Here is a 21,756-nt window from a genome sequence, read left to right on the forward strand (position 1 = left end):
AAAAAAAAGGCCCAACAACAACAAAAAAAAGCCCCTCGAGGGTGTTTAAGAGATTATTTCCAAAAGTTTGTTTGAAAGGAGAGAGCTCCGTAAATTGAAGCAAGAATCGGAGTGCGCTTTTTGGTGGGCGGAATGGGAAGTTTAGGGGGGGTTGTTGTGCGCTTTTAAATCTTTTCTTATTTAAAACGTCGGGTATTATTTAAAACAAAGGTGTGAAACCCTAAATATATATAAATATAACGGATAGAAACGCAGGGGCTGTCGCGGCTGGTGGTGTGCGGGTCGTGGGTTATTTTTATTTTCCCACTATCGCTAGGAAAAGTCTCCCGCGTGTGATGCCGGGATAAAGCCGAGGCCAGGGCACGGCCGAGGGGCTTCTCCCTTCTTTAAACGATTCGAATCCCAGGAGAGAAGCTGAAGGCACGGGGAGGGACACGCCCGGTTTCGCTGGATTTTCCTTTCTTTTAACTTTTTTCCCCTCTTTCTTGGGTTGGGGTTTTTTCCTCCTTCCTTTGCAGTTTCCACCCCGCTGGGCCAGGGAAGGGTGAACCAGCTCGGAGGGGTTTTTATCAACGGCCGCCCGCTCCCCAACCATATCCGGCACAAAATCGTGGAGATGGCTCACCACGGGATCCGGCCCTGCGTCATCTCCCGCCAGCTGCGGGTCTCCCACGGCTGCGTCTCCAAAATCCTCTGTAGGTACCAGGAGACGGGCTCCATCCGGCCCGGGGCCATCGGAGGCAGCAAGCCCAGGGTGAGTGCAATGTGGGCGCCGAGCTAAACCTCCCTCCTCACCTTAAAGAAATTCACGTTTCGTGTTCGGGGGTCCAAGTTTTCCAAGTGTTTTTTCAGGGGAAGGGAGAAGGAGGGGAAAGGGCTTTAGTAAAGCTGCACTTTTCGGCCTCCGATGGGTAGAAAACGGTGCAAGTTGAAGGCTGTGAATAAATTAAAGTGATTTTTTTCCTCACGTGCAACAAGTGGTGCACGTTCAAGCGTTTGCTTCGGCCCCAGTGTGAGGGGAGGAGAAGGGTCGGGATGTTTTGGGCAATAATACATTACCATGTGTGCATAAACACTCCAAAAAGCATCCCCTGCACCTCCTCCCTGCCTCCTTCCCCTGCTCAAGGTAAACGCACCCTGGCTGATCTCCTGGGCCCCCGGAGATTCTGCTTTTAGGATGGCCAATATTTGGGAGAGTGGGACCTTTTCTTAGCTTTATTTTCCTCCTTTCCCCTCTCCAAGTCCTCATCTTCAGCCCCAAAACTATCAGCTGGGCAAGGAGGACTGAACTGAGCTGCTCAGCTCTTCTTTTCAATTAAAAGCGCTTTTCTCTCCCCTCCCCTCTCTCTGCACTCGCGGACACGCACCGGTGTCCCTTGATCACAAAAGCAGGTCGCGACTCCCGACGTGGAGAAGAAAATCGAGGAATACAAACGGGAAAACCCCGGGATGTTTAGCTGGGAGATCCGGGACAGGCTCCTGAAGGACGGGCACTGCGACCGGAGCACTGTGCCCTCAGGTGAGAAGGCAGCTTGGCAAGAAGGGCACCCCAACACCCGCAGGAAGATGGAGGGAAATCATTATCACCACCAAAAATATTTTCCAGGGGCTCTTACACCCTCTCGACCTTTGCTTTGATAAGGGGGGGGAATCACCCCAAGCAAAGCCACAGCAGCAAATAAATCCCAGGCGGGGGGGTGTGCTCTTGTCTCTCTGTGGTCTGCTGCAAAAACAAACACAAACCAACCAGTTTTCCCAAGTTATTCCAGCTGCCCTGGGAGCAGGGCTGTGCTGGTGCAGCGGGAGCACTCGAGGAGGCAGCCCCCAAATCCACGATGAAGGGGAACCCTCTTATCCCGTTGGACTTTGCTCAGTGGGGGCTGCAGAGCAACATTTCCAGCAGCCAGAGCCTCCAGCTGTCCGTGGAAAGAGACCCTGCACCCCCAGATTTGGCCCGCAGGGATGTGTTCAGGGTGTGGGGAGTTCTTTGGGTCCCAGCTGCGAGGTGCCCATTGTTCTGGGGGCTGAGCCTTCTCTGCAGGGCACATTTACTCCAAAGCAGGACAGGCCCCAGGTCTGAATCCAGGCCGTGGGTTCCCATTTGGAGCTGGGGGAAAGCTGGGTGTTGGGGGGTCTTTTCCCTGTTCCAGAGCAGGTGACAATTCTTGTGGTGCCCCCCTGGGATGCAGCACTGGCTCTGCTGCCCCGTGGGGCGTTGGCACAACCGGGAGCTGCTCGTGCCGGGGGCCTCGGGGAGGGCGACGAGCGGGTCCAGCTTTGGGAGCCCACTGGCAGGCTCGGGGGCCTCGGGGAGGTTTTGGGGGGCAACGGAGGTCCGGGCAGGAGCGTTTTCCCCTGGTGGGTGCAAGTGCCCTCTGGGGACGAGCGCAGGCTCCGCCACGTCCTGCAGCCCCGGCTGGGCTTCCCCAGCCGGCTCCCCCCTGGCCTGCCCAGGCAGCTTATACTTGCCCTCTTGTCTTTGACTGTCTGAGGTTTAGTGAGTTCGATTAGCCGGGTGCTACGCATCAAATTCGGGAAGAAAGAGGAAGAGGAGGACTGCGACAAGAAGGAGGAGGACGGAGAGAAGAAGGCCAAGCACAGCATCGACGGAATCCTGGGCGACAAAGGTAAAGGCGGCCGCGCTGCCCGGGGGGGCGGAGGGGACATTTGGGAGAGGGGGAACATCCCTCCCTGCCAGGAGGAAGACGGGTTTGTTCTTTCCCAAAGTGACCGCTGGGCGAGCAGACGGAGAGCTGCAGGGCCCTGGCAGGGGCAGGGGGTGCCCGGCCCTCGGGCCGCGGGGGTTTTCCCAGGAGAAGAGTCGCTGGCGTTTGCTCTGGATCAATTAGACAGAAAGAGGGAGAGGAGGCGGCTGGGAGGGGGGAGAGGCATCTCTGACTCCTAAATGAATTTGTTAAACAGATTTCTCTGCTGCTCTCTAAGTGGTCCCCTGAAACTCGGGCTGACAGTTGACCGATTTGGCCAATCAATATCAATTAGAGCAGCCGCGGAGCAGCGAACGGGGGCTCTGCACCCCGAAAGGAGACCGGCAGAAATAAATCTGGCAGCTCTGATGGAGAGCTTGAGGCTGGGCTGGTGCTGGGGCCTTGTTATCACCTCCCGTGATCGGTGTTTTCTTCTCTCGTGGGAGGAAAAATTAAACTTTTCAAAGCTTCTGTGCTCTAAATATGGGGTTGGGGATGAGGAACAGCCGGAGCCGGCCACTGCGGGAGCTGGAATTTGATTTTTGGTAAACTCAGTGGGGGTGATGATTCCCCTTCCAAAATAAGGAGGAGAAAGTGGCACTTTTAGGGAGAATAAATGAGATCTATCAATGAAGGCGAGGACGTTGAAGTAACGGGAGGGAGGAGCCGCTGTATCGGTGTGGGCAGAAAATGATTTCCTTGTGTCACAGAGCTCGGCGCTTTTTGGGGGGGGAAAACAGCAAGTTTGGAAGTCTTGGGGATGTGCTTCGGGAAATTGGGAATTGCCATTTTTCTCCCAAACTGATGCAAAATGCCGGTGGGCTGAGCCTGCCGGGGTTCAGTCGGTTGGAGTTTTGGGGGATTCGGGACATTGTCGGCAGAGAGGGAGCGGAGTGAGGGGGATTTTCCCCGTGGAGCCTTTCCCCAGTCCCGGGGTGGGAAGCGGGAGGGAATCGCTCCCCAAGTTTCTCACTGGCTCCAAAGTTTTCCCTGTTTTGGGACAATGCGAGTGAGTGGGGCAATACTGACGTGGGGGGAATTCGGGGCAGAAAAAGCTTCTCCGTGTCACCATCAAACGTTCCTGCGAGTTTTAAATGAAGGTGCACAAAAGGGTTTTATTTTTTTTTTTAAGGATCTGATCCTTTTTTTTTTCCCAACCTTGAAGATGAACTTCACTTACAAAGACCTTCAAGTCTATTGAAGCTTTATAAGTAAAAGATTCCTGACCACAAAAGCAAACAGTAGAAAAAAAAAAAAAAAAAAAAGAAAAAGGAAAAAAAAAAAAAAAGAAAGGGGGGGAAAGGGAGGGAAAACCCGAGGCTGCCTTAAAAATGGAGTAAAGGGATGGGGGAGGGAGGGCTTGTCTATTCTCATTCAAAATTCGGCAAGGAGGAGAAAAAGTTTGGACAAAGGGCCAAGGAAGGGAAGAAAGGGAGATAAATTATTCAAAACTCCCTGCTGTTAGATAGTTTTGTAATATTATAGGACCGTCTGTTGGAAAAAGGGAGAACCGTTGGACGTTGCAAAATGTTGCTTGTGATTTGGAAAGAGGCGATGCTCATTTGCAAATCGGGGCCATTGTGTCCGCGAAAAGCTCCCCCCTATCACTTTGGGGTGTTTTTAATTTTATTAAGGGAGGTAAAGATTTTAGGGTTTAAAATTTATTTTAACCGCGCCTCACCGCTTGAAAAAAAAAATATATATCATTTTCAAACCGCGGGTTGATTTATTTTTTCCCTTGTCCTCGCGTTTTCCCCATCACCACCCCCAAAATAATAATAATTAAAAAAAAATTAAAAAGAATGAGTGAAAGAGCTGGAGGGTCTTTATTCATGATTAACACGCAGAAGTGCGTGTCAAAAAGCAAAACAAAACGCTCTCTTCTTCCTTCATGGGTAATATCGCGGACAAATAAAACACGAGCCCCCATTTCTTTCTGAAAGAAGGCTAATTTGGGCAAATTCCCGCTGCCGGAGCCCGCGGAGCGCCGCGGTACCTCCAGGCGCGCAGGCTCCGCTCGCATCCCCGGAGAGAAATCCTGAGTTATCGGCAATTTAAAATTTGTTTTCCTCCCCCGCAATCGCGCCCTGACTTTGTAGATCGCAGAGAAATCACCCACAAAGGCTCTGATTTGGGGGTTTTTTTGGGAGGGGGGGAGAGTCAACCGCGGGTGCGGGTTGGACCCGGCGCATCCGAGCATTGCGCGATCGTGTCCGGCTGAAAAACAACCCTTAAAAAATAAAAAGTGACCCCGGCAATGTGTATTTTAACGCCTGGGAAAGCTTTAATGGCCCCAATTAAGATAATTGATGATTCAACTTGTGAAACACTCCGAGGCGGTGGGTGCACGCTGGATATTTTTTTTATCCCTCGAAAATAGTAATATTCTTATACAATAAAATTAAAATCATAGCTGTTTTCCCCTTCACCTTAATTTTTTTCCCAGGAGGTTCGCAATAAAATAAAAATACACCGCGCTGCTGCCACTTGTTCTCAGCTTCGCTGGGGGGGGGAGGGGGCTGTAAAGGTTTTTTATTATTATTTTTATTAATTTCTGATTTTTAACGCGGTTTTCTGATTCTCGCGGATGGCGAGAGAGGGGGGGAAACTCTGTTTTGGCCTTTTTCCTCTTGACAAACGTTTCATTGCCGGTTCTCCTCGCAGGGAGCCGGAGGAAGACAGCCCTAAATGCTCTCTCTTTTTAAGTGTTAAAGAAAGCTTCCACCCTGCGCCTGTTTCTTTCTATCGTCTGCTTGGCATTTAATAATGTTAAGACTTATTAGAGCTGGTAATGAAAACTGTGGCTGTTGAATAGGGAGCTGTGTTGGAGAAGGGTGTAATAGCTCCAAGGCATGCTAAGAAATGTATTTATCCCCAATCAGTACTCACTCTCTGAGTTCCCAGCACAAACGTTAAGTTGAAGGGTTTTAAGGCAGATTAAATTGAGCCTTTATTTCTTTGCACTTTCATCTTTAAACGGCTCACTCCAGCTAGCCCTGGGCATATATTCATGAGGCTTCACTTTATTTTATATATATATATATTTATATCCTTGTTAAGACCGAGTTGTTATTATTATTTGGGCTTGTTGTTATTTATTATGGCTGGTGGGGTTCATTAGGGAGGTTCACGCGTGGGGGCTTGCGCTGTTCTTCTCCCGCGGGGGGGGCGGGGGGCATTTGAGACACCCCCCAAATTTCAGGGGGTGCTGTTCGGGGGTTAATTGGGAGGAGCAGCGGAAGGGCCTCGTCCTGGTGGGGTATTAATTGCAACCAGACGCGGGGGAGGGGGGTCGCGGGGTTAAGGGGAAGGCGATGGGTCTGCGCGGGAGGAGAGGGAAGTTCAGCAGGTCCCCCCCACCCCGGCGTGTCATCCCACGGGCACGGGGGGGGACAGCCGGTCCTGCCCCCTGCACTGCTCCGGGACGCGAGGCAGGATGCAAAGGATGCTCAGGGCTTGGGTGGCGGGGCCCATCTGGGGTGAAAACACGGATTTTTAGTTCGTTTTCCCCCGCTTTGTATCTCCGAACTCCGCTTTATTGCGCCAAGTTTCTTCCACCGATCGATTTTTCGCTTCGATACTCCTTGGAAATATCGCGTGGGATGGGAAAGCCGAGTGGGAAAGCCGGGAGAGCAGCGGGCTCGGGGTTTATTGGGGGTGGGAGAGGCGGGCAGGTGTGAACTGCACAGGAGGGGGGACACAGGGACACGTGCAGGTGATAACGATTTAATTGGGGAGCCCCCGGTGCCCCTTCTGTCGAGTTTTGGGGGGCTGGACAGAGCAGGGAGAGGCTTGGATGGGTCCTGCCCAATTTAATTGGGCTCGGGGAGGAAAAGGAGAAAGAAGGGGGGACCCCCCCAGCTGGAAAGGGGCTTTGTTTGCCAGGCTGGAGCGGGGGAGAGGGGATGCGGAGTCAATTTATCAGCAAACAATCTGCATTGATTTAAAACCAACAAGCGCTTTCTCTGTAAATGTATGTTTAGAAGGGGGGGGGAACAGACACTTCATCAAATCAAGGGATTACGAAAGGTTGGCAATCTAATCAAACAGAGACCAGGCGGGATTTGTGAGTGTTGCGAGTGGGATCAGCTCTAATAATGGGGGGCAGGAAAGAGATAGGGAGGTGTCAAGCAATTCATTGGCTTTAGGCTGAGTTATTCTGTGCATATTTCAGGGAGAGAGAAGAGGGAAAAGGAGAAAAAAAAAAGAGCAGGGAGAGGGAGAAGGAGGGGGGGCTGGATGTGAGCACACACGGAGCTTACATGTCACAAAAAAAGCTGAGACAAATGAGGTACAACAATAAACACAGATAACAATTACAAAGGCAAACAGTGGCTTTTGGGAACAAGTAGCTGCAGAACCTGGTCTACATAAACAAAGTAGGCAAATGTTTGCAAGATAAACTCCTTCCTAAATCAAGTGTGACGGGAAGGAGAGAAGAGAGGAGGAGAGATAAGGTTGGAAAGGGGAATAAACGAGTATAATCTAATACAAGACATTTTAAAAAACAAACTTAAGACAAGGATGCGGGGAGAGAGGTTCAATTATACAGTAGGAAGTGAAATAATATAAGGGAGATGTTTGTGATCCAAGGGTTGTTTGGTTTTTTCCTTTTTCTACATCATTCCCCCTCCCTTCTTTGGGGGAGAAGAATAGGTTCAATTATAGACCGGGGGAAAATATTAAGGCAAATATTGGTATCAAAAGCGCTGGCTGGCAGGTGGGGTGCCCGGGGTTCAGCTTGAACGGCAAAGGAAATACATTCGAGACGTTTTAATCTCTAATTTGAAGGTGGATGGTAGATTACATTATCCAGGGAGGGATAGGAAGCAGATCTTTGGCGCGGGGGGGAGATGGATGCCGTGATAGAGGAGGGGAGGAAGGAAGCGGGGAGGTCTATTGCTAATCCCGGGTTTCGCCTGTAATTGGGGTAGGAGAGAGGAGGCAGACATTGAATTAAGCGGCAGGAAGGCTGTGAGGGAAATGTGTGATCCAGGTGTGGGCAAGGGCTGGTCAGAAGTAAACAGACCCCCCCAAAAAAACCCCCACTCTCAACCCCCAAATAATTTAAAGAAGTAGTTTAGGGCTGTGTTGGGACTTATTCTCCTTTATAGAGACATGTATATATGGATCTTTCCAAATGAGAATTGTATATAAGAGGGGAGAGACGTGTCTGCAGTGTGGTTAAAGGAATTAGATATTTACCAGTTTGAAATAAGCCTGGTTATAAAAAAAGGGAGAGAGAGAGAGAGACACTGAAAAGATGAGACGGGAGAACACTTCAAACGAATTCATCATCTGGAGTGGTGAAGGGGAGATTTAGAGACAGTATTGGGAAGTTATTTAGATATTAATAACATATTTTCCTGAGGCGTCAGGAGTGCCTCCATACGCACTTTTTTCTCGCAGCTATTTGGCTGGGTGAAATATGGGAGACCCAAATGTTGGGAAGAGATAACACAATCAGCCGAGCCCTGGTCCTATGACTGCATCATAGCATTAAACCCGGATTAACCTCCCCTTTCTCCCCCTCCCCCTCTCCCGTTTCACCCCACCCCCCCCCCCTCCCAAAGCTCCCCCCCGCCCGAAAGCTTTCCAAATTTTTCAGGGGGAATTTACATGGCAGGATTTTAAAGCACATATAACACTGGCCTTAAAGCTGTAAGGTACTTACTCGAGCATTAGGGTGAAGCGGGGGGGGAAGGATCTTTCTGAAAATTACGTTTGCTACAAAAGAAATAAGCAAATAAGGGACCCTCTTAAGACCTGAGCTTTGGAGATATTATATATTTATAGAGACTCTTCTTAAAAAAAAAAAAAGCCCATTTCAATCAGCTGCCACATTTCTCTCTTCTCCCCCACTGGGTTTTACTCTTTTTTATTATTACCTTGTATTTTTTTATTTAATCTGAACTTCTGGCCGGTTTGGGCTCTGGGTTTTTTGGGACGAGACGATGCTGGGGAGGGTGTCAGAGCAGGAGGGTTCCAAGCCGGGGAGGGGGAACGCCCGGGTGGGAGCTGCTCCCGCCCGGCCGGGCAGCGCTTCCCTCTCCCGGCAGCGCTGAACATGCAGGTGGAGGAACCAGAGCCCCAGGGGGGTGGATTTTGGGGGGCTTCTCGTCCCCTGCTCCCCTCTGAGCCCAGGAAAAAAAAGAAAGGAAGGAGTTGGGAAGCGCAGGTGCAGCTCAGGGAGGGCGCGAAGGTGGGGATGGGGATGCGGCTCTGCCGGCGGGCCCGGGGAGAAGGTTTGCTGCATCCCCCCCTCCCAAAAAACCCTCCTCCTCCCCAGCTCATCCCGAGCCGGAGACGGTCCCCGCTCGGGAGGGCTCGTCCTGCGCTCTCATCTCGCAGCATCGCACCACAAAAGAAATTAGATGTCAGCTAATGCCTGTTTATAAAGACATTTGTCATCCCGAGTTGGGGAGAATTGGGAAGAGCCGAGAAGGAGCGGGGAGGGCGAGGACCAGAATCGGAGCCTTTTTAAAAGGCAGAATCTGAAGGTGCGAGTGACGCTGATATTTTGGGGGCCCTGTCCGGGACTGACCCCTGCGCTGGAACGGCCCTCGGGGGGGATCGCAGTTCCTCGGAGGGGGATTGTAACGCCTCGGAGGGGGTTTCATCCCCTCGAAGGGGCTGGGAAGGGGGGGGGGGGGAGAAAAAGAAAAAGTAGGTGAGGAAAAGTAGAGGCAGCTTGAGGAAATTGAGAAGCTTATAGTCTTTGATCCTTGGATGCTTTTCCTTATCAGAAACATTTGTGGTGACACCGGTACAAAGGAAGTTCATCATATTACAGACTGCTCGGGCTGCTCGCAGGAATCACTGTCTATTAATTAGCAGGCGCTCTGTCTTGTGGGACACACGAGATCTGAGGCTACATATTACTTGCTTGGATGGCTCTGGGTCCTGTGATGAATTGCTGTAAAGGGCCGGGGCTGTTTATAGGCTCTGCGGGGACAGCCGAGGCAGAGGGGAGGCGGGGAGGACCCTCGGCTCATTCATGAAATATATCTATATCTATCAATCTATAGATGGGCAGGCAAGAGGGGAAGGGGGTCGCTCATTCATGAAATTCTGCGGCTGGGGAGACATTTTAGCTCATCCATTTTGTGCACGGCCGGGCTGCGCGGCTCGGGGGCTCCTGGAGGCTTTGGGAGGACGGCAAGGGCTGGTTTAAAAGAAAATATTTTTAAAAAGAAGAAAAAAAAAGTGAAAAAAGACTAGTCAAGTCTTCCCAAAGACAGGGCAAAGGAGGCGAGGAGGTGGCGGTGGAAATGGAGGGTTTAACTCAGCTCCGAACATCCCACCCCGGGGCTGCTCCCCTCGCACCTCCACCTGCGCACCCAAAATGCATATAAAAGATTTTTTTGGAGCGGGGGTGGAATGTGGGGTTTAAAGAGGGGGCTTTCCAGCCTTTCCTATGGATGGTCGGTCTCCTGCTGCTCTGCCCCACCGGGGGCAGCTGGGAGGGCACGGAGGGATGTCCTGCTCCCCCCCGAGGGATGCTCTTTGCCCCCCCGAGGGATGCTCTTTGCCAAACCGAGGGATGCTCCTTGTCCCACCCAGGGATGCTCTTTGTCCCACCCAGGGATGCTCTTTGTCCCACCCAGGGATGCTCTTTGCCCCACCAAGGGATGCTCTTTGCCCCACCAAGGGATGCTCCTTGTCCCGCGGAGGGATGCTCTTTCTTTGCCCCACCGAGGGATGCTCTGTGCCCCACGAAGGGATGCTCCACAGCCCCCAGGGGATGTTTCGGGGGGGCTCAGTAGAAGCGCAGACTATTTTTACCCCCTCTCTTTCCTCCCGTGGTCCGTCCCTGCCCCCGGGCTTGCCCCCGTTCTCTGGAAGAGGGAGGAAAAAACCCTTCTTGGTTTTCACTCTTCCCCTGTCGGTGTTTTTTTGTTTGATGCTAAAATTGGAAGGCAGCACTCTGCCTGACCCTGGGCAGCGGGGTGAGGGCAGCGCTGCCGGCGGGGCTCCCCCCGGGCGGGGTGCGGGCTGAGGGGGGGGACAAACCCCCCCAGCTCCAACCTTCAGTGCCGCCTTTGTCCCGAGCCCCCAAAGCCCGCGGATCAAAGAGGTATCTCCAAAAGAGGGGGCGGGGGTTCGCGGATAGTCATGAAACCGCGGCCCCCAAACCCGAGGGGAGTCCGAAAAACAATGTTGTTTTTCTGTTTTCCAAGGGAAAGGGAAGGGGGAAAACCCGCCCCTGCCCCACTGCCCTTTTCATCAGCGTCCAGATCAGGAGCGGAGGGGAAAGTCCGGAGCGACAGCAATTCTGTAATATATTTAATTTATTTTTTCCCATTATGGGGACGAATTGATTTGCATTTTTATTAGGAATTAAACGAGAGGGAGGAAAGTTGACTCGACAGGATTGCTCAACGAGAAGCTGCTTTTGAGCAACTCCCTTCCAAGAGGAGTTAAAAATACCCGGGTGATTTTCGCCTTGCTTGAAGTTAGAAGAAGGATCCTTAAATCATCCGTGAAACTTCCCACTGTTAAACAACTTCGCAAAGATGATTATTGGTTTTTTTCTTGAGAAAAATCAATCCACCCAGAGCCTCGTCTTGCGCTTTAATAAAGATTCGCAGGCTGCATTATTTTGCATTTTTAAATACAGAAGAGCGTTTAAAAGGAGAGGGTGAAGGTACAAAGGACACCTCGATGTCGAGGGATATTCAGGGGACAGTCATGTTTATATTCGCTACAATTGTCTCCGGCACATTTGATTGCTCGGAAAAAGAAAGAAACAGTGACATGAATAGGAATGGGGGCTGGGGGGCCGCGATTAATAACCCCAACCTTTGTATGGTGGAAATTATCCGAGGGAGGGCAGATAGCCGGGGCTGCGGGGGATTTTAAAGGAATATATATTTATATATCCGCGTATAGAAGCGCGTGTTTAGCGACAGGCCGGCGTTTTCCAGAGGGATTCGTTATTTTTCTGTGCTGTAACTTAATTATTTATAAATTATTTTCCCACTTCTCGACAAGATGCCTGTTTGATGCTAAATAGCAGCAAATTGAGCTATTTGAAGCTTCCCCCCCCCCCCCATTTCCTGAGAATGTGAATATTTGGTTTGTACCTTGTTGCTCTGTTTCTTTTTTCCTGGAGTTTTCCACTTAATCTCCTTCCAGCCACAAACCCTCCCTTGTGCGTGCGGGTGAATGTGCTCGCAGCGGGTAAACTGCAATTGCCATTCCTGAAACTTCAGCAAAAGGAGGAGAAAAGTTTGAAGGGTTTAACAAAGGAAGATTCTTTTTAAATAAACAAACAAAACAACGCAGTTCTCGGCACCCCAAATTCTCCGGAGGGGCCTGTGGAAAGAGAGAGATCGAACAGCCTCAGATTGAGATGCATCTAAAGGACGAGGGGGTGCAGGATGGTTAAATCCAAGTGATGTTTTGGGGAAAGTTATGTGTGTATAAAGTCAAAATCTCCGTTGTTCTCAAGGGAAAACACTCAAAGGTTCATGGCGCACAGATGGACAATATTCCCAAATTCTGCTTGGCAAAAGCGTCTCAGCGAATCTCTGTCCAGGAATAAAACAGGGTGGTGGTTGGGATTAATTCCTAAAGAATAAAATAACTCCAGCGCCGAGCAGAGAGCTACCTGGGTTTAGAGTTCAGTCGCGAAGAGTCAAGTGGCCCCGCGGAGAAAAAAATATCCCCGTCACCGCCCTCCCCCCCCCCCCGAGATCAGCAGGGAAACCTAAATATTGTAATTATTTTTTCCCTGCGAAGCAGGGAAGGGAAACAGCGGAGCCGAACCCCCCGAGCCCTCGCTCCTCTCCCGGCTCCTGGGACTCCGCGAGTTTTTCTCCGATTTTAAACTTTACCTAGGTTGAATTTGATCTTTTTAACTCTTTTGCCATCCCCATCTCTTTCCCCCCCTCCTTTTCTGACGGTGTTTTTTTTCTCACTCTGTTTTCTCCCCTTAACCTCCTCTTTTTTGTGTGTCCGCCTTTCATTTGAAGCGAGGCTTTACAGCTTGCTACACTTTCTAAGTGCATCAATAGCCACTTTAGAAATACAAACAACTTTTAAAGATAAAATAACCAAACCAGAATGGGACTTTCAATGGGGGAATAGTTGTTGTTCTTTACCATGGAGTGTGCAGCCGCCTCTGCCTAATCCAGCTTTCATTTTCACCGACAAATGCCAAGAATCTATATCTGTCTCCCAACCCCTCGGGAGCTTGATTACACGACAAAAGGCTGCCATTATCCGCAGGAGAAAACAGGGAGGGGACACGGGGGCTCGGGCCTCTGAGGATGAGGGCATCTCCAAACTATTGACTTAGTGGATGAAGTCAAGAGCAAACACGCTGAGATCTAAAGGGGGGAAGGCGCTGAAGGAGCGGGCGGGGGGGATCTTCAGGGATGGAGCGGAGGAAAAGCAGCAGCAGAAAGTCCTTGAAAGTAGCGCGGAAGGGGAAGGAGAGAGTTTGGGGAGGAATTAATCCGACTGGGGAAAGGTTTTTCTCCTTCCCCACCCTAGAGAAGGTTTATCGGGGAAAACTCCCATCCTCTCTCTGACCCCACATTGGTGGTTTTTTTTTCCCCGTGTGTTTTCGCCTATGGTGCGATTTAATTTTTTGAAAAGTTCTTTTCCACCTTCTCCATGGGGAATTTGGGTCTCTCCTCCCGCTGAGAGTAGAAAAAAGGTGGAAAAACCCAAATCACGCTTCTTGGGGGCCCGGGGATGGTGCGGGAGTCCTCACCCCGCCGACCTGCGCATCCTCCCCGGGCTGGGCGCAGGCACCTCTCCCCAAGCCGGGGGTAGCCCCAGGAGAGCCTCACCCCAAAGTTTTGGGGGCACGGGGAAATCTCTTCCCCACCCTCCTCGCTGCTGCAGCCCGGACACCACTGGCTGGACTCGGATTTTCTCCCCAAACTGGGAATAAACGGGGTCAAGGTCTCGGCTGCGCGTTTGGCCGCGGAGCCACGATCGCTCCCCGGGTCGTCCCCGCAGAAAGGCTGGGAATGAGGGGCTGGGAGGGGTAGGAAGGGGGGTAAGATACCCCAGCGGGTCCGGCGGGGAGGAGAAGTCACCCCACACCGCTGCTTTTCAGGTCGAACTGGCCGCGTTGTGCATGACTGCCTCATTAGCCACCGCTGAGCCGGGATTTGCGGGCCCGGCTCATCCCGGCCCGCCGCGGACTAAAGTTATTTCAGTTCTATCTGTAATTTATCTGGGTCACCTGGGGAGAAATCCTCCGGGTACGGAGAGTGCTAGAAGCGGTACCAAAGGAGTCCCACCGCCCTTAATTACTCTTTAATCAACCTAACGCAGTGGTCCCTTTAAAGAGCTGCTTTTGGCGCAAGAAGCTGCGTTTAAGCATCTGCTCCCCGGCCGAGGAGCCAAAAACCTGCTCCAGCTTAAGGGATTTAAAGGTGTGGAGCGTGTTTCGGGCTGGGTCCTGCTAGCATCCCTTCTGCTGGAAGCACAAAAGTATTAAACAAAGGAAGAGGGTGGCGGGGAGGTGGGAAGAACCTGGAGGATCCGATTTAAACTACAAAGGAGCCTAAATTCGGCTTTTAAGTGAAATTTATCCTGGCGGAGAGCGAAGGGGAGAGCAGGGTGTGTTTGCAGCGCTGAGGGGCTTTTCCTCCTTGCAATAAGCCCAGATGGACAGCTTATTTTGTATTATTTTATGTTATTTCCCTTTCGTGATATATGTAAAAAGGTGATGAACCTGCTGTTCGCAGCGGGATTGTGATTCAGGAGCAGGGTGGTGAAATTTTGCTCTGGGAAAGCTGCGCGGAATCCTTGGCTTTGCGGTCCTACGGACAGTTCAATGCCTGGCAGGGAAAGAGCAGCTGCTGTGAGAGAGAATAAATGTTAAAAGAAAGAAAAAAAAATCCTCGTAATCTTGGGACGTATATAATCTACGTCTCCCCGAATCCCAAAAGGCAGCGGGCCCGTCTCTCTGATTTATTTTTACGCTAGCCTAGTTTGCATCCCAAAGAAGTAAACTGCTATTTTTAACCACTGGTTTAAAGCTTAATTAAAAGCCCCTAAACTGATTGTTTTGAAAATTGATTTAGAGGAATTGCCCCAGGGCTGAGACGCTATCTAAGCCAAGGCGCAGTCCCAGAGCTCGCAGTGGTGTCTGCATCGTTAACCCCGAAGTCGCCGGGTGTGGGTGACACACGGGCCAGCGGGGTCCCCGCACCCTCTGGAAAGAAAGGTCCTTTGTTAGTCCCGGCTACCGGCTTGCTTGGGTGGATCTCCGCTGGTTTCCTGGAGTTTGGAGGTTTAATTGAATTAAGGGAAGCTCTGAGATGCTCCTGACACCGGGACGGGAGAGCTCTTCCTTTCATCTCGGGGAGCGGGGGGTGGATGGAGGAGAGAGTTGTCTCCAAGGACCACGGTATCTCCACAAGTCGGCTGTGCCAGGGGGGTACACGGGTTATTTTGGTGCCCAAACCCCTTCCCCTCTTGCCAACCTCCCTTTTTGCAGCCACCGGGCCCGAGATGCTGCCGAGCCACCGCCGCTGTAATTATCTTCAATTGGCTCCCCGGGAGAAGGGGCTTTACCTGCTTAAAAGCGGTGAAATGAAAGTTGGTTCGAAGGCTTCGGGAGAGGGAGGGTGGGAAGGGAAGTGGCATTTCAGCCCCGTAATTAGATGTAAACAAGAATAGAGACGGGGCTCCATGGTCAGACAACTTGATTGTTAAGGGATTAACACCTAAGTAAACCAATAAAGGCTCCGCGTTGCTGGCGAGAGCTGCGGGCCAGGCAGGGCTGGGCAAGACTAGCGAGGACTAATGGGCTCCCCCCCGCCACAGCCAGCCCAGCATATTAATAACCCCCGAGAAAACGGTCTGGACACGTGTGGGGCCACCCCAGCAATTTTAGGAGTCCGGTTTTTAAGGCTTTTGGCAAGGGTTTGAGTTGTTGGGGGTGTTTCTACTGGTTGGGAAACGAAGGGCGATTCCCTTCTCTTCTTCGGGATGCCTCAAGGTAGACAACCGTCTTCACCTGGCACCCATAAACATTACCCGGCACCCATCGCCCTATTTACTAGGGGATTGAATGAGTTAGGAGAGGATTTCCTATCCACCCGAATGGGGCAGGGCACTCCCGCCTCCACACGTGTAAGTAGGTTCGTTTCTTTTGCACAAGGAAAAACGCAGGTTCCTTCAACCCTTTAGTTTTTCCATCCCTTCTTAATAATAGCTTAAAAATAATAGAATCCTTCAGAGCCAACTCGAGCAAAACCCTCCTGGGCGTATCTCTCCAGGTTTGCCTCCAACTGGGCTTTTGTCGCCGTTTCTTTTTCTCCCAGCTCGCCCCCGGTTGGTATTTCCCCCCCTTCCCTCCAGCCCCGGCCGGACTTTGAGTGGCTGGAGGAGTTTAACCTTTGGGAAGAAAACAACAAAAAAAAAAATCAGGTCTGGCCTTAAGTGATGTGATGGTACCTGTAAGCCTGATTTCCATGGCTTTCTGCCGTGGATTTGGGATTGAGAAGTACCTGAAAGGCTCAGAGTCAAACTGAGTTCAATAACTCGGGTCTGTTTTGTTTTCCTCCATCTCTCCCCAGCCTCCAGTGGTCTCTGTGCTCCGCTGGCAGGGCCAATATCGGAGCACTCTGGGGTGTGGGTATTTCTTCCTCCTGATTGCAAATAACCGAAAGATTAGCACCAGCAGCTGTTTGGAATTGGAACAATGGAGAGACCTAGGAAGTGGAGAAATTGAAAAAGGAGAACCCCCCTCCTAATCACCCAGCTCAAAGTTCACCAAGTCAGACTGCATGACTTAACGTGACCTCCACCTCGGCTTCACAGGCTGTTTGCTTATGGGGAGGCTGGGGGGAGGCAGAAGGAGAGAGGGAAGGGGGCAGGGGGGGATAGGGGGAGTTTAATGAAATTTCCTATAGAAATGGGAGGTTATGGCGTGGCTGGACGGTCCCCTTTGGCCGCCGGCTGCTCTCGGTGTTGTCCCGTAGGGCGGGTTTGGGGGTTCTCTAATCCGCTGGGGGGGATGAACCCCCTCCATCCTCTTCAGGGGTTCGCCCCCTCCTCGGGGGGCCCGATCCTCCAAACCGGGGTCCGTCTCTGGAAGAGGCGCCTGGAACGGGCTGCCCTTCCCGGGGCAGTGACATCCCGGGCGGGGGGTCCGCGGTGGGTTTGGGGGATCCCCGCCGAGGGGCAGGGAGCCGAGGTTCGCCCCCCGGCCCGGCCCTGCGCTGGCTGGTGCGGTGTGAGAGCGGCTGAGCTGTCAGGAGGGGTTTGAAAGGGATCCCCTAATGGATTTGACTCGGAAATCTCGACTTGACCAGTTTTTTCCTCTTTAAAACAAACTCATTAAACTTGTCAACACTCATTAGGGCCTTAAAACGCTGAACTGGAGTCACTGGGGAGAGCGGTTGGTGGGGGGCTGCCCGGGGAAGGAGCGCTGGGGAGGGGGCGGCTCCGCATCGCTCCGTGCCGGGGCCGCGGCCGCGCTCCCGCGGCTCTGCGGGGAGGGAGAAGGGGCTGCCAGGAAAATAAACGCCTTAAAAGAGAAATCAAGGGAGGAGAGAGAGAGCCGACACGGGGAGGGGGCTGTGCCTTAGAAATAGGGGCATCTCCGCACCCCCCCCGCCTTCCCCGGGGCTCCGCTACAAAGGAGGCGCCGGGGAAGGGGAGGGCTCCGGAGTCTTGCCCAGAGCCTTGGGTTTGGGGATGTTCCCTGGGATGGGAGAGTGCGTGGGGGAAATGGATCTGTTGGGCTGTGATTTCTGCCATTGCCGGGGGAAGGGGGAATAGTGGGGAAAGGAGGGGGAAAGGTTAGAGCCAGCTTTCAGCCCTAAATCCCCTGGAAATGAGCCTGGTCTCCGAAATTCCTTCCCAATCCCCCTACCCAAAATATTTTGAGAGCTGTAAAATTAGTCGGAGGTCGTCTTAATTCTGTCGGCAGGATGAATATTGCTGGGGGGGGGGAGCAATTAAATGTTGTGCATTTCCCCGTCTCTTTTGAATAGAGGTTTTGTTTGGGGTTGATTCAGATTTTTTTTTAAGGGTTTATTCTGATGCTTTTCAAGCCTCGGTTCCCCTTTAAGGGGAAAAAAACCCACCCCCACCCCTATTAAAAAAAAAAACCTTCGAGACCTTCTGTTATTCCTCTCTCTGAGAATGAGAACATCAGCTATTCAAGCGTATTGATGAACTCCCCCAAAAAGTTTATTAAGAGAAGCGAAAACAAAAGGACTAAAGGCCGCAGGCAACTGGACAGACAGTTTATAAACTAAGGTCCCATTGTCCCCCTGAGGCAGATGCATGAATACCTCTGAATGGGTCCCTTTGGAGTGACAAGATCAAGCCAGACAACAGCATGTTAAAAGGAAGGAGCGCTGTTTCTCTTTCTCCGACCCAAAGATCTGTTCCCCCTACTCCTCCTGCATTAATGTACATCTGCAGGGGGAGGAATAAATAGCTGCTTAGGATCTGCGGCCTTCGGGGTTTTTATTCCTCCCCCCCAGTCCCGGCTCTCTGCACCATATGCTGCGGATCAGCCCTCCTTCCCCGCCGCCTCCAGCCAGGCCGTCGCCTAAAATGATCCCCAGCACTCGCAAACTTTCTTCTCCCTCTCTCCTTCCCCCCCTCTCCCCGTTCCTTCCCCCGGCCGCTGTTCAAATCGCGATTTACAGCCCCGCTTGTCTCCGAGATCCCTCGTGGTCAATTAGGTTTGCACAGAGCCATTTCACTAATAGGCTTTGATGGATTTATTTTATTTTTTTTCTCTCCTTGCCCTGGGCTGGCGGGATGTGGTGGTGGGGAGGAACGCCCTGAGCATCCTATGGAGAGGGGCAGGGAATGGCAAACCTGGCAGTGGGGGCCTGCAAAAGTTCCCAAATTTATGCCCATACGGGCTGTTGTGGTTCCCCTCACTGTCACTGCCTGCTCTGTGTCGTGGCTGGAGGGGCCGGGCTGAGCAGCATTTGGGCAATGCTGAGCAGCTTTGGTTTCCCATCAAACCACACTGAGCTGCACGAGCCCCCCAGTTAATTCAGGAAAAGTTTATAAAGCCTTGCAAGTGAAGAGGAGTTAAATGTGTGTTCGCATTGAGGACATTTTAGCTTTATGATCTCGGGGTATTTTGTTGCCTGGACAGTGATAAAATAGGGAAAGAGTGAGTTTGTCATCACTTTGGCCCTTGAAACAAGTTGTGGGAGCAGAGAGCACAACAAATAGCCCAGGCAGGGCGTGAAGCTGAGCACAGAGATTTCCCAGACACCTCAGTCCTCACCCCCACATCCCAGTCCTGGGTGTCTGTGGGTCCCCTCCATCCCAGCTGGCATTGCAGGGGGAGCCCTGCAAGGCAGGAGCCTCTCCCCAGGGTCTGTGGGGGGCTCTGGGGGTGATCACTGCTCAGCTCAGCTCTCCCTGGTGCTCACAGAGCCTCTGCTCAGCCTGTACCCAGAGGCAACTCCGAGCCTGGGGTGGGAGGTCAAGCGATGATAATAATAATAATAATAAAATCCCCCCTTTCCCAGCCTCACCTCGCCCTCCCCAGCGGAAGAGCTGCTATTTCACGGCTGGCTAAAGCCAAACTTCCCTCCAGGAGGTTCCATGACTCCTGACCCTCCTAACCTGTACTTAGAGCTTTCCAAAGGGGACGAGCTCCTGGAGAGGTGACCTGAACGGAGACAGAGCCACAAGGGCAAACCCAATCTATTTAATAACAAAACCAGGCCAAAACAGCAACAGGGAGGAGAAAAACACTGAGCAAAAGGAACAAAAATACCAACCAATGTGAATGTTTCCCAATCAGGGAAAGACCTGGTTAGTCAGGTAGGGGATGGTTTGGAAGGAATGTTGGAAGGTGGTTTTGTGGTTTTGGTGACAGTTCTGCCCTTTAACTCTTGGTAAACCCCAGGTGGACTTCAGCACCAGGCAGGAATTCCCATCCCCAGCCAGGGCTTGGAGGTGGTGATGCCTCCCCAAAGGGACCATGCATGGGGACAGTGTCAACCAGCTTGAGAATAAACCTGTGCATGGGCCCAAGCCCTCATTTTTGGAGAAATATGACAATTTGGTCCCATGCTAGAATTAATTAAGACACTGACCCTTCAAGCAAATGCTTCCACATTTGATTTTATGTATAATGCCACTGACTTCAACAGACCCACTGATGGACCCAGTTTTTTGCAAGACATGGGACCCTTTGCAGCCCCTGCAGTGCAGGAATATTTGTATTATTTCCTTTTGGGTTTTCCATAAGGTGCACTTGCCTGAAAGCATCACAAATGGGGCCGGGGAGAGGAGAGTTAAAAAAGAAACAGATGAGGAGCTGATGTGATGAAAGACCAGATTTTGGGTCATTCCTCTTCCCTTGGTGGCTCCCTGAGGCAAAGCAAAATAAAAGGAAAACACAAACACATAATCAAACCAAGGAGCCAGTTAACCAGGCCAACCCCTGCCGTCCCAAAGTCCCATTTAGCTGCTCGTAGGATTATCACTTGTTGCTGATTCCAACCCAGCAGGTGTTGTCAGCTATTTATGATCAGTGGTTATCCAGTGGCACTGGAGGGCCTGGAACTCAGTGTCACATCCAGACCAGAGCCAACTTCTCCCCCGAGAGGATCCCAAACCAAATTAGACTTCACACAGCAGCAGATGTTAATACACAGCATATGGGGACAGGGGGAAATATAGGTTCAAATTCACAAAGATGGTGAAATCTCCACACCCTTCACCTTGTTAGTCCCTGTTCTAGAGGGAAAGCAGAAGGAATAGATCCGTGTTTATGCCCAGGGAGCCTGTGAGGGAGGGCAGGGATGAAGGCATTGCTTTGTGCATGGGATAGATGGATATTATTTGGACTTTGGGGCTGGATTTGCGGTGGGCAGGGTAGGAATGCACAGCCAGAGCCAGCTCCCAGCTAGAGAATATTAAGGATATTTTATTAGGGATAACCCAAGTGAAGCAGCTTGCCCAGGTTCACGTGGAGAATCAGCAACAAAGTCAAGACTGGAACCTTGTGTAAAAATGACTGAGCAGAGCCCCATCCACAGCTTTCCTTTTCCTCTTCAAACCTGGGGGGTTTATGCAGGAAAATTCCCATGGTATCCACAGGAGTTTTACCCAAAGATTGAATATGGACCCGGAGATTTGGCTTCTTTCTTTCCTTTAGAGGCAAATCAGCTCTCAGGGCAAACAACCCGACGCTCCTTGGAAATAAAACACATTTCTGGCTCAGGCCTGAAAGGCTTTACCTTTGTGGGCGACTTGATCCCAGTGAGTCCTCCCAGGCCATGTCCTGAGAGGATTCCCCATGTAAGCAGAATTGGGGGGATTGGGGCAGGGCCCCTAAGAAGCATTTCAGGACTGGAATCAGCTCTGCAAAACCCAACCAGCTCCTCCTGGCTGGTGCTTTTAAGACAAGAGTCACAAACCCAGGGTAAAGTGCCAAGGGACCCCCTGGAGTTTTTTGAAGGAGGCTGGACTTTGCTGTAAAACTCCCCAAACTGGGCTCAGGTCCTTCCCTTCTCGGCATGTTTTAAATGATTTTGGGTTTTAATGGAGGGCCTGGAGCTCATTCCTTTGTATTCCTGGCATCAAACAAGGGGCTGCTGCCCCCAGCTGGGTTCCTTGCACTTAGAAGCAAAGCTCGACTCAATATTACCTTAATTAATTAACTAAGGGGACAATGGCTCTCGAGGTCTCACCTCTGTTTGCAGGGAGGGGGCCCTTTGGACAGAGCCCTGCCATAAACTAATTCCCAGTTCCAGCCAGGAGTCCTAGTGGGAAGAGTCAAGTGACACTATTTACTTGTTTACCAAGAATTTATGTCATATTTGTTTTTCCCCACCTTATGTCTGCAGCACTGAAAACTCTGTTGGGGGTGCAGGGGGAAGGAGGAGGAGTATTATTTGCATTAACCACTGAAATCAAAGCACATTCCCATCTGAAAAATACCACTTCACAGCTTTTGGTGTCTTCTCTCTCTTTTTTTTTTTTTTTAATTTTAATTTACAAAAAACTTTTTGAAGCTTTTCAGGTTCCATATAACAAATCTGAGCTTTGATGCTTTAAAAGTGCCCTAAAGAGCTACAGGCAA

At 51.3% G+C, this 21,756-nt stretch overlaps 1 protein-coding gene across 1 annotated transcript in view; it reads left to right on the top strand.

Annotated features, from left to right (window-relative positions):
• PAX7 (paired box 7) overlaps positions 1–21,756 on the top strand; it is an 82,726-nt gene that overhangs the window by 15,877 nt on the left and 45,093 nt on the right. Inside the window, exons 2-4 of the mRNA XM_029965238.1 lie at positions 519–754; positions 1,393–1,519; positions 2,499–2,627. Of these exons, the coding sequence (XP_029821098.1) occupies positions 519–754; positions 1,393–1,519; positions 2,499–2,627 (492 nt within the window). The remainder of the gene's footprint in view (positions 1–518; positions 755–1,392; positions 1,520–2,498; positions 2,628–21,756) is intronic.

The sequence above is a fragment of the Manacus vitellinus genome, unplaced genomic scaffold (genome assembly GCF_001715985.3).
Source record: "Manacus vitellinus isolate BGI_N305 unplaced genomic scaffold, ASM171598v3 scaffold_92_pilon, whole genome shotgun sequence".
NCBI lineage: Eukaryota > Metazoa > Chordata > Aves > Passeriformes > Pipridae > Manacus > Manacus vitellinus.